Source organism: Molossus molossus, unplaced genomic scaffold (assembly GCF_014108415.1).
Source record: "Molossus molossus isolate mMolMol1 unplaced genomic scaffold, mMolMol1.p scaffold_m16_p_20, whole genome shotgun sequence".
In the NCBI taxonomy this organism is placed as follows: domain Eukaryota; kingdom Metazoa; phylum Chordata; class Mammalia; order Chiroptera; family Molossidae; genus Molossus; species Molossus molossus.
The window spans coordinates 24,396,405-24,412,354 of NW_023425356.1; the positions used below are offsets into that span (position 1 = coordinate 24,396,405).

The following is a 15,950-nucleotide window of genomic DNA, read 5'->3' on the forward strand; positions in this document are numbered from 1 at the left end:
CATTGGGGCAAGAGCTGGAAGGGCGGCTTTCTCTAGGACAGACTTGCTTTAAAGGCCGTTGTTCCTTTGGTGAGCCCTTCCCTGTGGCAGCAGACGGCAGCCATATCTGGGACTCCAGCAACCTGGCTCACACTTATAGTCAATTGTCTTGATGCTTCTGAACAACTATATTCTAGCTGAACTCAAAGCCTAAAATGTCTGACCCATGTCTGGGACAACATTCTGTCAGGTCTTTCAGTTGTTGGCAGGAGTGGATTTATCTTCCTTAGTAGAGGCAAACTTTGGCTATTTCTGACACTTTTCTCTTTGTGATGAACAAAGATTTTGGAGTTCTGGCTCTAACACTAGTTACTAGGTGATCTCTGACAAGTTACTTAACCTTCCTGAGCTTCAGTTTTTGCTTATATAAAATGAGAATAACTAGAGGGCTATTAGGATCACCTAGCTAGCTATATGACCTTGGGCAAACTAGATGACCTCTGTTGCCTCCGTTTCCACATCTATAAAATTGGATTTTGGATGGATATAGTCTAACATTTTGGGCTAAAAAATGTGGCTTAAAGTTATTGCCAACCTTGGAGGTTGTTAATGAATATTAAATGAGATGATGTATAGATGATGTATATGTGTACAGGGATAGAGGTGTAAATGATTATTATGTTGATTAGTTAGGCTGAACTCAGACCAAAAAGATCCTAGTATTGAGGAAATCCAATAGTCAACAGTAGTGAGTGTGCCCATGTAGGATGTTGATAATATGTGCTTTTAAAAAATATTTTGTGCTGGCTGGTTTTGCTCAGAGGTTAGAGCGTTGGCCTGTGGACCAAAGAGTCACTGGTTTGATTCTAGTCAAGGGCATGTACCTCAGTTGTGGTTGGTCCCCGGCTCTGGTCAGGGTCGTGCGGGAGGCAACCAGCTGATGTGTCTCTTTCATACTGATGTTTCTTTCTCTTCCTCCCTCCCACTCTATCTGAAGATAAATAGAAAAATGTCCTCGAGTGAGGATTAAAAAATATATATATACATTTTATTTATTTTAGAGAGAGGGGAACAGAAATATCAATTGTTTGCCTCAAAGGAGACATCCAGACTGGGAATTGAACTTAAAACCTAGGTATGTGCACTGTTTGGGAATTGAACCCCCAATCTTTTTGGTGTACAGGACAGCACTCAAACCAACTGAACTACCCAGCCAGGTTTGATATGGTTTTAAAGAGATCTCTGGAAACAGGAAGGAGAAGATCCTGGAAGATAAATGGAGGATAAGAAGGAGAAAAAAATAGCAAGCTCACCACTCTGTAGTTAGGAAAAGTTTTTTCCATTTAATACTAGACTTTTAAGGATTGAGATGCAAGCTTTTTATGCAATTACATCCAATGTTAAAATTGGTAATACATAATTTACAAAGATTAACATCAAAACAATCATCTATTTAGATATGCTTTTGTAAAAAGGAAATATATTAGCAGCATTTATATTTTCCGCAATCACACAGCCTACAGACATGCAGACTAACTGTATCTATTTGCAGTGATGTAGTGCTTTGCCCCGCATTTCAAACACCAAAACCCACCTGGCAGCTAGGGGGTTCTTTTTATTTCGTTATTATAAAATAACTGAAAAATAAAAAAAGGCATTAATTTCTACACCAGTAAGAAAAAACAAGTTTTGCACTTACCTAACATTTGATTGTCTAAAAAACATTTCAGTTTTTAGTCTTTCAACAAAAGAAAGATAAAATTACAGAGCGTAGTGTCTTTTGCTTCTGTTCACGCATTTTACAAAGTTTTTTCTTTTTTTGTCTTTTTTAAAATTTTAGTGTTTAACACTATTAAAGGAAATATTGAATTTTAAACTCTTTCTTGTCACTTTCCTGCTTTTGACTAAAAGGAGACTCCCAAAGTGCCCCTTATCCCCACCTCCCTCCCACCCAGATCCCTGAAATGAAAACCAAAAGAAACCACTCAAATGGGCTTGGACATGCGACTTTTCCAGCTCCACGCGTGAGTATCTTATACCCAGGTCTCTCAGTAATGTACAGTGCTTCTCTACAGTAAGAAAATACTCCAAATTATTTTCTTCTCTTTTTTCTTTAATAAAATATTTATTCTGCTTTTTCTCTGCTCAAGGGGATCTTTGATGTCCCCTGTCTCTTTTGTTTATTCCTCAAGATTGACACAGAAAGAAGAAAAAGAAAAAAAGATTCAATGGAATGGAAGGTGGTCAATGTTTCTACCTAAACAAGTCAGAGTGTCGTCATCATAAGGGAAAATGTACAATCAGGACAGCATTGGTCCAATGTTAGAAAAAAGTAATAGGGAAGTGTTTACTATTGTATTGCTTACTAATCACACAGATATATATATATATACACACACACACACACACGCACATATATATACACACACACATATACACACACACGTACATACGTACATACATACATATATATATATACACATACAACTTGGCACATTTAAAAACCATCTTTTCTCTTATAAGAACATCTAAAACGTATATGCAGATGTATGTCTGAGAAGACAACAAAGCAAAGCTTTTTAAATTTTATTTTTAAAGAGACAGTATTGTCTGGTAACTTCTGGCCAAGAGAATGGTAAGTAAGGAAACACCCTGGATGTCTCTCCTGATAATCAGGAGGGTGGAGGAAAGATGGAACTAGGGGTGGGGAGAACACACTGTCTCTTTAAGAGACGGAAATTGAAAACTGTACAATTAAGAAAACAAGAGTAGTGTTTTCAATTGATAATCTCTGCACTCACAACAAGTACTCTGATAGGTGAATACTGTTCAACAGTTTATGTAGTGACTTTTGTTTAGTGGGGGTTAGAGCTCACTTTTATGTAGGTTTTAAAAATGATTTTATTTTTAAATGAATGTCCATTCGCACAGCACAGCAGACTCACACAAACCACAGTGCACAAACTGTACATGTGCTGGGGGGAGGCCTGGCTTTCTCGTTAGAAAAAAATACGTTCGGCAGGTTAAAACAAAGATAATTATAATAAGTACTGTGCCCTCTGACCCCATGGGGGCCTTCCCTATTCCATGATTCCATTTTGGGGAGAGAAGTAGGGAGAGGGGCAGCAGTTACAAGTGCCTTGAGTTATCATCTCATGTCTTCCTTTGACCTGGTTGGGCAAGAAAGGAGAAAGAAACTTTCCTAATCAGGGGATCTGGAAAGAGGCTCCAGCTACTGTTTCTATCTTAGGTCTCTGGGATAGCTCCTGGGGCCTACAGAAAATAGATGGGGTAAGGGGTGGGTGGGGTTCCTAACCCTATCCCTTTGGATTGTGAATTATACCTGGGTATAGGAAGCAGCTTCTTAGCGTGCCTATGGGATCAGAGGATGACAGAAAAACCCAAACTGGGGGAGGGGCAAGTGTTATAAAGTACCAAAGTTTTGGTCATTCTTAATGTGCTCTGCCTTCCTCCCTACATTATTATTAACCTTCTGGATGAAGCAATGGAGAGGAAAACAAGTTAAATTGAACTGGCTAGATCCCCTTCCTCTTCCTCTCCATTAGCTCCAAATTTATTAAGTACCTAATGTTAACAACATGGCCCCATTCCCCTTGCTGAACGGACCCTTCCCACCCCTGTCTACACTCAGAGGACAGGAGGCAGGACTGTTAGCTCCACTGGATCCCAGATGCTTGAGGTTCTCCTTCTTTTGAGGTTCACTTCCGAAAGCTGTTTTCTGGGATAAACAGAGTACGCCTTCGCAGTTTCCTGCCTGATCCTTCCTCCAGCAAGTAGGTCACATCAATGGCTGAAAACAGAACCAAGGAGGCTGATCAAATACCACCGGCCTCCACCTTACTCCAGATTGGAGCTCTAAGATCAGAGTTCAATGATTGCTTTTCTGACCTATAAGCAACTTAGGCCTTCCTCCAGCTAGATCAAAGTTTTTCTCTAGGCAGCAGATCCTCTCACCTCCCCCAGTTTCATTCCCAAGATATAATTAGAAGCAGGCCCATGAAAGAACTATATCATTTTCTTTTTCTTGCTTTTTTTTTTATCCTCACCTGAGGATATTTTTCCATTTTTTGTTCAGATAGAGTGGGAAGGAGAGCGAGAGAGAAACATCAACGTGAAAGAGAGAAACATCAACGTGAAAGGGACACATCGAGTGGCTGCCTCCCACACGACCCAACCAGGGCCGGGGACAAACCAACTGAGGCACGTGCCCTCAGCAGGAACCAAACCCAGGTCTCTCTGGACTGCAGGCTGACACTCTAACCGCTGAGCCAAACCGGCCAGGGCTGTATCATTTTCTTAGAATACATTCCATTCTGGGCCAGTAATTAGAAGTTGTTCTTTTTCACGGCCTCTCCCCTAATTTTCTATTTATCGTAAACCCTAGATATTAGCCTGATACTTCTTACCATTTTTTCCAGGGATTTTGTCAAGGAGATTGAGCAAGATCTGGTTGAGTCGTTCCCGCTGGTTATGTCGTCGTTCCTCAGGGGTGCAGGCTGACTGATCTTCTTGACTACTCTCCTCTGTTTTTTTTTCACCCTCATTGACTTCGGTAGTGGATCCCTCCTGTTCTGGCTCCTCCAGGCTGGGCATCTCATTGGCTGCTTGCTCCTGACTGGCCAAAACCTCTTCAATCAAGGGCAGAGCATCATCTTCTTGGCCCAAGTCTTTTAGGGGTGGCTTTGAGCGCTCAGACTTCCAGGATGACCTGCCAGAAGGATATATGAACTTAGACTAAGGCTGAGAAGGGCACTTGGGGATGGAAGGGGCACAAAGGGAAAAGACCTCAGAAGGACTTGAGACCCAGGAGCCTAGCTGTTGCATCCTTGGCTCTGGTCTTCACTTTATTATTTAAACAAGCCTTTCTCTAAAATTTAATCTCTATTTGTAAAGTTCAATTTTTCTTCTTTCTTTCAGAAATCGAACAAATTAATAAAATATATCAGAGCTGGTAAAATTGCTTAGCTAGTTCTGACTGCTTCATGAGCACAGAGAAGTATGGCAAAACTTTGTAATACCAATAGTCCAACTACAATAAGTATTTAAACGAAGTTTTTACTTTTCCTAAATCTCTTTTCACATCTATTATCCAACATTTTCTCCCTTATGGTAAGCTACTTAACTAGGTAAAGCAGTTGTTATGCTGCCATTTGATAGAAAAAGAAATTGAAGAAAAGCCTTCAGTGCTCTTTTCCAAGAATACTCATTACGTATAAAACAAACACAAATAAAAACTATAAACTGAAACGGCTCAGCTAAGAATGCATTTTAAGCTACCTTTTTCCCTTGATAAAGCTCCCAGGAGTTGATAAACCATGGAGTAATGGGGAAAGCTTGCAGAAATCTAAAAAAAGACTTTTCTGAATGTGTCTAGAGTTCTGTTCCAAATTCTCTTCTCCATCTATAATCCTTGCAAAATCCCCCTCCCCGACCTTACTGTTGGCAATACATTGGGCTACTCTGTTAGAGAATCCCCAGTCTTAGGGGTTATTGGTGAACCCCTTAGGCTCTTCAAATCCCCATGGGACTCACCGCCCTCCGTTCCTCTTGTAGTTGTCTGGGACATAATGAGGCTGCAGAGAAGAAAAGGAAGTGGTGAGTGTACTGTAGAAGCTGGCAAAGCTGTATCATATGATCTGGGGCCAACTCAGGAAGGGAGATGGGGAGGTAAAGGAAGAGGAAATTAGGGCTAAAGCCCTTACAAGCTGGGTGACTATATCTTAAAGTCAGAAGTTCAATACTTCTATTAATCTGTAGGCCAAAGGACAATAAAAGAAGAGGCTCACAATTCCTTTTGTCCCATCCCAACTTTTTAGTAAGGTTGGAGTTTCAAAGTTAGTCAGTAAGTTGGTGAGTGAGAGAGCAAGACCAGAGAAATCTAGATGAGAGGCAAGGCGTGGTGGTGGGTAGAAAGAATATAACATAAACACTGTTTGGAGAAATCTGGAAATAATAAAGGAAAAATAGGGACATAAAGTTTTGTTTTCTGGTTATTTCTAAGCATTCTCAAATGACAGCTATAAATTTTGACAGGCCCACTTAAAAGAAGACACAACAGCCCTGGCTGGTTTGGCTCAGCAGTTAGAAGATCAACCCGCAGACCAGAGGGTCCCAAGTTCGATTCCTGGTCCAGGGCACGTACGTGGGTTGCAGGTTCAATCCCCAGCCCCCATTCGGGAGGCAACCTATCGATGTACCTCTCACATGCTTTTCTTTCTCTCTCCCCCTCCTCCCTTCCACTCTATCTAAAAATCAATGGGAAAATATCCTCAGGTGAGGATTAACAAAACAAAAACAAACAAACAAAAAGGAAGACACGAGATCATGGAGAGCTTAGTCCAGGGTTTCATTATAGCAAATATTTGAATGGGTGACCAAAACCTTTAAAAAATGATGAATGGCACAAAATAATCAGAGAATTATGTTCACAACAATTTAAAAGAAAAAATACACATAGGAAAATGGTGGATAATAAAAATGTCAACAGTGATTATTTTGAGGGTAGTGGGATAATATAGTCATGTGACACGTAATGATGGGAGATGCATAGTTAGGCTATTTTGTTGTTGTGTGAACATCACAGAGTGCACTTACACAAACCTAGATGGTATAGCTTATTACATACCTAGGCTGTATGGTATATAGCCTATTGTTCCTAGGCTATAAGCTTGTGGGCAACTGTAACACAGTGGTAAATATTTGTATATCCAAACATAGAAAATATATTGTAAAAATACAGCATAAAAGATTAACAAATGGTATACCTGTTTAGTGCGCTCACCATGAAGAGAGAGGCTGCAGGATTGAAAGTTGCTCTGGATGAGTCAGTGAGCAAGAGGTGGGTGAATGTGAAGGCCTAGGACATTATTGTAAACTACTATAGACATTATAAACACTACACTTAGGCTATACTAAGTTTATAAAACAATACAAAGTTTAAATCAAGCACAAGAGAAAATGATACAGTAAAAAAATGTGGCGCCCTGGCCGGTTTTGCTCAGTGGTTAGAGCCTTGGCCTTCGATCTGGAGAGACCCAGGTTCGGTTCCTGCTAAGGGCGTGTACCTAGGTTACAGTTTGTCCCCGGCCCTGGTTGGGCCGTGTGGGTGGCAGCCACTCCATGTGTCCCTTTCACGTCGACGTTTCTCTCTCTGTCTCTTCTTCTCCCTTCCTCCCCCACTCTATCTGAACAAAAAATGAAAAAACAAAAATGTGGCAAACATGAGAGGCTGCTACTGGTGTCAACAAATCATTCTGTTTACAGCAAACTTTTTATATAAGCAAAAAGAGTACACTTTAAAGTAACTATAAAAGCATAGTATAGTAAACACATAAACCAGTAACAGTCATTTATTATCATTATCAAGTATTATGTACTGTATATAACTATATGTTACATACACCACAAACACCTGGGCAACGCATTGAGCTACGACGTTAGTGTCAATAGGTGACAGAAAATTTTCAGCTCCATTATAGTCTTATGGGATCATCGTTATGCAGTGCACGACCATATACAATTAAAAAACCTTTTATTTATTTATTAATTTTAGAGAGAAGAAGGAAGAGAGAAACATCAATTTGTTGTTTCACTTATGTATTCACTGGTTGCTTCTTCTCCTTTCTTTCCTTTTTCTTAAAACCCTCACCTGAGGATATTTTCCCATTGCTTTTTAGACAGAGTGGGGGGGAGAAACATCAATTGGTTGCCTCCTACATGACCCCAACTAGGGCTGGGGATCAAACCTACAACCCAGGTACATGCCCTTGACCAGGAATTGAACCCTCGACTCTTCAGTCTGAGGGTTGACACTCTAACCATTGAGCAAAACTGTCTAGGGCTACTGGTTGCTTCTTGTATGTGCTCTGACCGGAGATCAAACCTAAAACCTTGGTGTATCAGGACGACACTCTACCAACTGAGCAACCCAGCCAGGGCTTACAGTTTTCCTTCTTAATGTTTTGTACCTTTTATTTTTAATCCTCACCCAAGGATATATATTTTTTTCCATTTATCTTCAGATAGAGTGAGAGAGAAGAAGGGGGGGAGGGGGAGGGAGAGAGAGACAAACTGCAACTGAGGTATGTGTCCTTGGCTGGAATTAAACCTGTGACTCTGGTTTGCAGGCTGACGCTCTAACCACTGAGCAAAACTGGCCAGGGTGCTTTGTACTTTTTAAAAAATATGATTTTTATTGATTATTTATTTATTTATTTTATCCTCACTTGAGAACTTTTTTTTTCATTTTTTTTTCAGATAGAGCGGGAGAGAGAGAGAAAAACATCGATGTGAAAGGGAAACATCGAGTAACTGCCACCCGCATGACCCAACCAGGACCGGGGACAAACTGCAACCGAGGTACATGCCCTTAGCGGGAACCAAACCTGGGTCTCTCTGGACCGCAGGCCAACGCTCTAACCACTTAGAAACCCAGCCAGGACTTTATTGATTATTTTATCTTATTTTTTTATCCTCACCCGAGGACATTTTTTGCATTTATCTTCAGAGAGAGTGGGAAGGAGAGAGGAAGGGAGAGGGACAGAGAAACATCAATGTGAGAAAGACACATCAACTGGTTGCCATCCATACAACCTCAACCAGGGCCAGGACAAACTGCAACCAAGGTACGTGCCCTTAGCGAGAACCGAACTTGGGACTCTCTGGTCCGCGGGCCAACACTCTAACCGCTGAGCCAAACCGGCTAGGGCTTTATTAATTATTTTAGAGAGAGAGCCTTCAAAGGGAGAGAGTGATAGACACACTGACTCCTGCATGCCCCCTACTAGTGATCAAGCCTGAAACCCAGGCCTGTATCCTGACCAAGAATTGAACCAGGACCTCTCACTCCATTGGATGACGTTCAATCCACTGAGCCACACTGGTCAGGCTCTATATAAGTATATTTTTAAAAAAATTATGAGTGTGAAAAACAAAAAAACTACATTATGGGGCACAAGGGCAAATAACATAGAGAGGTGGGACAGAAAAAAAGAGAAAAACCTGACTAAAGTATAATGAGGAAATGAAAAATTTCCTGAGACACAGCTCATGCCAAGAAATGCAGAATAAATTTGTTTATGCTGTTCAAACATCAAAACAGAAATTAAGATTTCCAGAGTTTGGGATGGAAACAGGATGAAGAAGCACAGAGCCACACGAGAATTCTTACTTTGTGAGTTCAGTTCTATGCATGAGAGAATAGAAAGGTGACTTACTGAGAAATCTCTTTTGGGAGTGAGCTTCTTGGGGAAGTGATCAAAGGCATAGGGTTTGGTGCAGACAGGATAGCGGTTTCGGTGGATCTTGTAAAACAGGTGTGCTGACTTGTCAAGCCGATAATCACAGATGTACACATCTTGCTCCTTCACTCCTTTGGGTCTTCCTATGGGTCCAAACACTGTTAAATAACCCTATTTTCCCTTCTCTCCCCAAGCTTCCCAGAGACTACCACACACCTCTGGAAGAGCAGTTAGAACCTTTACGAGGGTAACACTGTAGCTCTTACTAAGCATTTGGTGACTACAGAAGAAATGAGAATTCTCAGACACTAGTAACAAAAAAGGGAAAATGGTGTTTAGGAGTCCAATGGCACACTACAGGATAGAAAGAAACCAGAAATGTAGATTATTTAAGTGCTGCAGGGATTTTTGAGGGAAAAACAAGAGTAGAATAGAGGGAAGTTATGAGAAAAGGGCAGTAGAAACAAGGAAAGTACATCTGGAAATAAACTCTTTATTTATGGGAGAATGAAGGAGTCATCAGTATCATGAAGCTCCAAACAGTCAGTTTTTGAATGGAATATATATTCTTCTGGATTACTTTGCTATATAATACTAAGAGAACAAGCTACGCAACTAAACTGTGACAACTAACAAACACTGGCCTTCTTTACTGCGAACCATAAACTGGGCTAAGTGCTTTTGTACATTATTTAATTTAATCTTTTAAAAATTCTCTAAAATAGATACTAATCCCTGTTTTCAATAGGTTAAGTGACTTGCCCAAGGGCACATAGGTAAAAAGGGGTGGAGATGGAATATGAAATTAGATTGTCTGACTCTATAGCCTACATTGTCAACCATGAAGCTTATAAAAACTATTGTGCTTTTTTGTTTGTTTGTTTAATGTATAGAGTTGACAATGGCCTTAAGGGTTTTGGAGTGGGTGGGTGAAGGAACATTATCTTCCCTCAAATACTAACAGAGTGCTAATATACAGTATTACAAAAAAAAAAAAAAAAAAGAGAGAGAGAGAGAGAATTAAAATTATTGAGTACCAAGCATTAGTAAAAGAAAGATAAAATATAGTATAGATTTCTGACTAGCCTTAGACAATTTCTATCAAACAGAGACAATAAAAGTGGAGTGGGCAATAGTTGTGGGGATAGGAATTCATTTCTTAAGTAGCACAGATCACTTACCTTTACAATATGTATAAAGGTCTAATACACAGCAGGTCCCCACTACAGCCTCCAAGGGAATGATCTCATAGAGTGGCACCCGAAATAGTTCATTGTGATAGAACCGTCGGGATGGAGAATGGTGGGTTTCATGCGGACGGAAATAATGGTGGCCAAAGGCAAACCGTTCCTCTCTAAGAAAAGAGAAGGAAGAGGTTTAGTTGGTTAGCAAGATCCTAGTGAATATTCAGCTTTGTGCAGATAGGGCACAGCTGGAAGAAAAGAGATTGGACCTCAACACATACTTATCATTCTTCCAAAGCTTCTCAATGCGGAAGATATCAAGTTTATCTCTGTTAATGTGAGATAACAGTCGATAGGACTGACGGACTGGGTGGCCATCAGGGGTGCGTCGACTATCCCTCATCAGATATACACAGTCACCTAGGAAGGCAGAGAACACAGGAGAAGGTTAAAATGATTCCTGCATGAATTTTGTTAGGCAACCATTGGTCTGACCCATGGTCTACATAGAAACAACTTAAAAATCTAAAACAATAAGTTCATCCAGCAGTCTAAAGGTGATGATAATAAACTCTAGACTATGAGAATGATATGAGGGAAGTCTTCCATCTTTTAATCCTATATGTCCTTCCTAGTCTTAAAATTAGCTTCATTACACCCAATTCTCTCCACATTAGTTTTATTTGGTGGAGGGGAAATGCATGTAAGCCTAAGGACTGAAGGACATAAAAACCTTTATTCTATTGCTACTAATGGTCATATGAAGACAATGACTATTATGCAGATGGCAAACACCTACTATCCAGAAAGGTCAGTTTTGACAAGTAGGGTCAGCTCCTGTGTACGCACCTTGACGAAGCAGCAAGTCATCTCGGAGCAAACAGATGAAGTAGACACAGCCAGGTTGGGCATAGTGGGGCCGAGGGATCATGGGTACTTCCTGATAAGAGCAGAAAGTCAATGGATAAGGGCTGGGACTACTATATCCAGCCTTCTGATCTCTATTCAAGAGGAAGAGAATGGAAACCAAGAATTCCCAACTAAATAAGACTTGTTTAGTCATTTCAATATACCACAGATATATAACAAAAGATGAAAGCATCTTGGAGTGGAGTTGTTAAACTTGGGAATGTGAAGGTAGAGGACAAAACTGGAGAGGCTAAGTACCCCAAACTATATGCTATGAAGCACTAATTGTGTGGTTGTTCTAGGCCATTTAGAATGCATTTGAAAATGTGTGAAGGGGAAATGGGTCACAACAATTGGGAGGCTACTAGCATTTCGTGCCCAAGGGCCAGGGAAGCCAAATAGTCTGCAATGTATCCCTCACAACAAAGAACTGTTCACTCAAAATGATACCAGCACCACTGTTAATACGGCCTAAATACGTTTTTATAGAGGTGACTTGCTCAATATCACACACATAAATATGGCATAGCCAAGAAAAAAAACTTGGGCAAGTTATCTAACCCATAGTCTCTCCTGGAGTATGTGGCTAAGGTTAACCTTTTTGACTCTGAGTCCAGTGCTCTCTTCATTTAAACACTGCTTAATATAAGTGGTATTGAGAGTACTCAAGTTCTGGACTTTACAAGCTACTTCTTTTATAAATAGTTAAGTGTTTAGGCCCAGCTGGTGTGGCTCAGTGGTTGAGTGCCGACCCATGCACCAAGAGGTTGCTGGTTCGATTTCTAGTCAGGGCACACGCCCAGGTTGTGGGCCCAATCTCCAGTGAGGGGCATGCAGGAAGTGGTCAATCGATGTTCTCTCTCATCGATGTTTCTATCTCTCTCTCCCTCTCCCTTCCACACTCTCTCTATAATCAATAAATTAAAAAAAAAAGTTGTGTTTATAAAAACCATAGTTTTATATAGTACTGTTTCTTCCATAGAGTTTAAGGTGTTTTATTTTCCCTTTGATCACACTCCCGCGAAAAAGAAGAGCAGAATTATTACCCTCAATGTAAAGTATAAGAAATGAAGGCCCAGAGAAGTTGAGTGACTTATCAAAAGAAATTCAGTACATCAGAAGCAGGGAAGACATCATGGTTTACATCTCTGACTTTTACTTATTTATTCATTTTTTAAAAGTATGTTATTATTGCCTGGCTGGTGGCTCTGTGGTTAGAGTGTCAGCTGGCACACTGGAAGGCTGCAGGTTCGATTCCTGCTCAGGGTGCATGTGGGAGGCAACCAATTGATGTTTCTCTCTCACATCTCTTTCTCTCTCTCTCTCCACCCTTCTCCCTCCCTCCCTCCCTTCCACTCTTTTTGAAATCAATGGAAAAAAAATATCCTTAGGTGATTTTAGACAGAGAAGAAGGGAGAGGGAGAAACATGTATGTGAAAAGAGGAATATCGATTGGCTACCTTCTGCACATCCCTACTGGGGATCAAACCTGCAACCTGGGCATGTGCCCTGACTAGAAATCGAACGGGTGACCTTATGGTAAATGGAACAATGCTCAACCAAATGAGCCACAATGGTCAGGGCACATGTCCTATTTTTAGATCAGAGTATTATCAGAGGGCAGCTTACTCTGTCCACAGGCCTTGGGTCACACTGCTCACAAAGGTAGTGCTCCACATCTGAGTTCACTCCCATGCAGTCACAGTGCTGCCACACCTGTAGGAAAAAACATGCAGTGAGGGGATGGAGGTGTCTTAGACTTACTGAGAGAAGTCCTGGGGGGCTAATAATAAAAAAATTAGCAATAGGACAGGGTAAAGTAAAATAGGAATGAACTAAGGGATAAGTGGGTGTGTGAAAAATGAGAAATAAAAAATAAAATAGAGGAAAAAGAATAGAGACTTGTCTGGACATAACTATACAGACTGGCTCACAATATACAGATCTGGGCAAATAAAATGAGAAGATGGATAGAGAATGGGTAAATGAATGAAAACAGTACCAAATTCTTACTTACTAAATAACATACATCAATGATATAGTTATTGTGAAAGGCTTTACAATAACAAGATGTTTTTACTTATCTTTATCTAATTATCGCAACAATCCTATGTGTTAATCATAGCTCCATTTTCCACATAAGATAACAAGTTCAGTAAATGGAAATATTAAGGTTCAAATCCAGGCCTTGACTCCTTCATCAGGAGCTCCATAGACTATACTCCATTTGTATTAATGCTATGTTAGAGCGTAGTACCTCTAATGTTTTTCATGGTAAATACTGTCTTAAATACTATCATTCTTCTTGATTCAGGTTATCTGGATATGTATAGTGGGAAGTAGACAGAAAGAATGGGAAGTAGAAAAAGAAGGGAAGGGTAAAATGAAAGAGACAGATATAAAAGAGGAGAAAGACAATATAGTGAACATTAAGGGATAACAGAAACCAACGCAAAGTCAAAGTTCATAAAAAGCCTATCGAGCCAAACCAAAAGAGGCATGGGCTATTTCTTTGAATATGGTCATCATGTTCATCAGGACTAGGTTTCTGCTTCATATCCATTTTCCACATAAGATAACAAGTTCAGTAAATGGGAATACTAAGGTTCAAATCCAGGCCTTGACTCCTTACCATGCACTTGTCACATTGGATCATGAGGCCTTCGTCCTTGTAGAGGCCACAGATACAGCGGATAACATCATCATCCTTCTCATGCCCATTCTCCTTCTCAGAGACTGAGGTCTCACTGCTGTCTGCTTCACTTGCTGTCTCTCCCACAATCTCATCAATTTGGGCTGATGCCTCATGCCGGGCGTTATAATAGGCCTTTCGCAGGCGGCAAACATCTCTTCCAATTGGGGATTTACGCCCATAGTACTTCTGAAGAAAGCAGAAGAAAGAAATCATGTTTGGTCTTCTCAATATGGCTTAAAAATATATCTGAAGAGGCAGCAGGATTTTCTTTATCCTCTCATTTTGGTTAACAGATTTTCTTTTCTTTTTTTTAAAGAGGGAGAGGGAGAGAGAGAGGAAGAGAAAGAGAAAGAGAGAAACATTGATGTGAGAGAGACACATCAATTGGTTGCCACCCACATGACCCTGGCCAGCTGGGACCAACCACAACTGAGATATGTGCCTTTGGCCGGAATCGAACCTGAAACTCCCTGGTCTGCGGGCCGATGCTCTAACCGCTGAGCCAAACTGGCCAGGGCTTAACAGATTTTCAATACCATCAAATTTGGTGCCAGGCATTTGAAAACAATGTAAACTGAACTAAAATGAATTAACATTAGAATCTGCATGGTAATTTTTCCATTTACTCTACTGCTCTGTCATTCAATTCCTCTCACAGGTTTTAATGACTACTTGATAAAATACACAGTGACCATGAAATATGATACAATGCCACAAGAATAATGTTGTGAAAAAGCTCTTCATTTATCTTTGTCTTGCAGATATTAGGAACGGAGCTACACACTTTAAATATATATGAAAGCTGGGTTTTAATAAAAAACATGTAATAATTCAAGATAGCTCTAATTCTTCTCCCACTAGTCTGTTTTTCTCTCATTTCTTGTCTTCAACCTCAATTTTTCCTTCTCTGGTAGCCTCTTTTATCCTTCAAACACCTCTCCAAGGTATTTCAAAATCACTAAATAATTCTCTTTCTTCTATGCACCATACAAAATTCCATCCTCTCCTTTAAGTCAGTTCAAAACCACCTTCTCTCTAATAAGCTTCACTTATTTTTCTTTTTTTAAATTGTTGACAGTATCACAGATGTCCCTCATTTCCTTCTTTTTGCCCCCATCCACTCAGCCATTGAAGTTTTACCTATTCTAAAATCTATTCACGTACTATCCCTCAATTCCATTCTTAAGATATATTTATAACTATTTACCTATAATACTTTTGTGTATTTCACATATATTTATTGTTTTGAGGAAAGAAACTGTGGATATGATTTAAATGTAGTAAAATGTCTGTATTATGAAAATATAAAGGTTTAATACTTAAATTAGGTGTTTACAAAAACTGCTTTTTCTGGTAGTATGATTTAACCTTCCATTCTAGTCATATTAATATCTTTACTATAAAAGATTCTACAATATTTAGTAAAATGTAATCTTTACCCTAAGGGTATTCAAAAAATTATTGCCTTTCTTAACCACAAATATGAAGGTTGATAGAAGATGGTAACAATCTTAAAACTCCTAGGATAGTTCTTTTCAGAACAAACTTCTTAAATTTGTGTTTGAAGTCGGTGAGAAATACCTCAGCATTCCGAAAGACCTTGAGCATGTCAGCATCAAAAGCCTCCACTGTTTTATAATAACCAATGAGGATTTGCTTCTCTATGGTAGAAAGATCTAGGGGATCAGAGATCTTCTCATAATAACCAGCATTCCTAGAACATAAAGCCAAGGTGTCAATCTGGTACACTTAGTACTTTTTAAAAAAATTCAGATAATTCCCACATATGTGAACTTACTTTTTCTTTGGGGGGAGGTTCAAAAGTGGTGCTGCCAGTGCTTGCCGGGAGGAATCTGCAAAAGAATACAAGGTACAGTAGAAGGACTAAATGATATAAGGGAGACAAATATTAACTCTTAAATG

The 15,950-nt window shown here is 39.9% G+C and overlaps 1 protein-coding gene across 4 annotated transcripts in view; it reads right to left on the minus strand.

Moving 5' to 3' along the window:
* Positions 1 to 1,302: 1,302 nt before the first annotated feature.
* ASH1L (ASH1 like histone lysine methyltransferase) overlaps positions 1,303 to 15,950 on the minus strand; it is a 233,625-nt gene continuing 218,977 nt past the window's right edge. Inside the window, exons 18-28 of one of the 4 annotated variants that reach the window (XM_036272123.1) lie at positions 15,826 to 15,880; positions 15,609 to 15,741; positions 13,965 to 14,213; positions 12,962 to 13,048; positions 11,273 to 11,363; positions 10,705 to 10,843; positions 10,421 to 10,593; positions 9,216 to 9,382; positions 5,533 to 5,573; positions 4,407 to 4,708; positions 1,303 to 3,790 (exon numbers count right to left, since the gene is read on the minus strand). In XM_036272123.1, coding sequence (XP_036128016.1) covers positions 3,699 to 3,790; positions 4,407 to 4,708; positions 5,533 to 5,573; positions 9,216 to 9,382; positions 10,421 to 10,593; positions 10,705 to 10,843; positions 11,273 to 11,363; positions 12,962 to 13,048; positions 13,965 to 14,213; positions 15,609 to 15,741; positions 15,826 to 15,880 — 1,529 coding nt within the window. In that variant the 3' untranslated portion in view covers positions 1,303 to 3,698. Of the gene's footprint in view, positions 3,791 to 4,406; positions 4,709 to 5,532; positions 5,574 to 9,215; positions 9,398 to 10,420; positions 10,594 to 10,704; positions 10,844 to 11,272; positions 11,364 to 12,961; positions 13,049 to 13,964; positions 14,214 to 15,608; positions 15,742 to 15,825; positions 15,881 to 15,950 lie in introns of all 4 variants that reach the window. The other 3 variants (XM_036272122.1, XM_036272120.1, XM_036272121.1) reach the window with 3 other exon arrangements.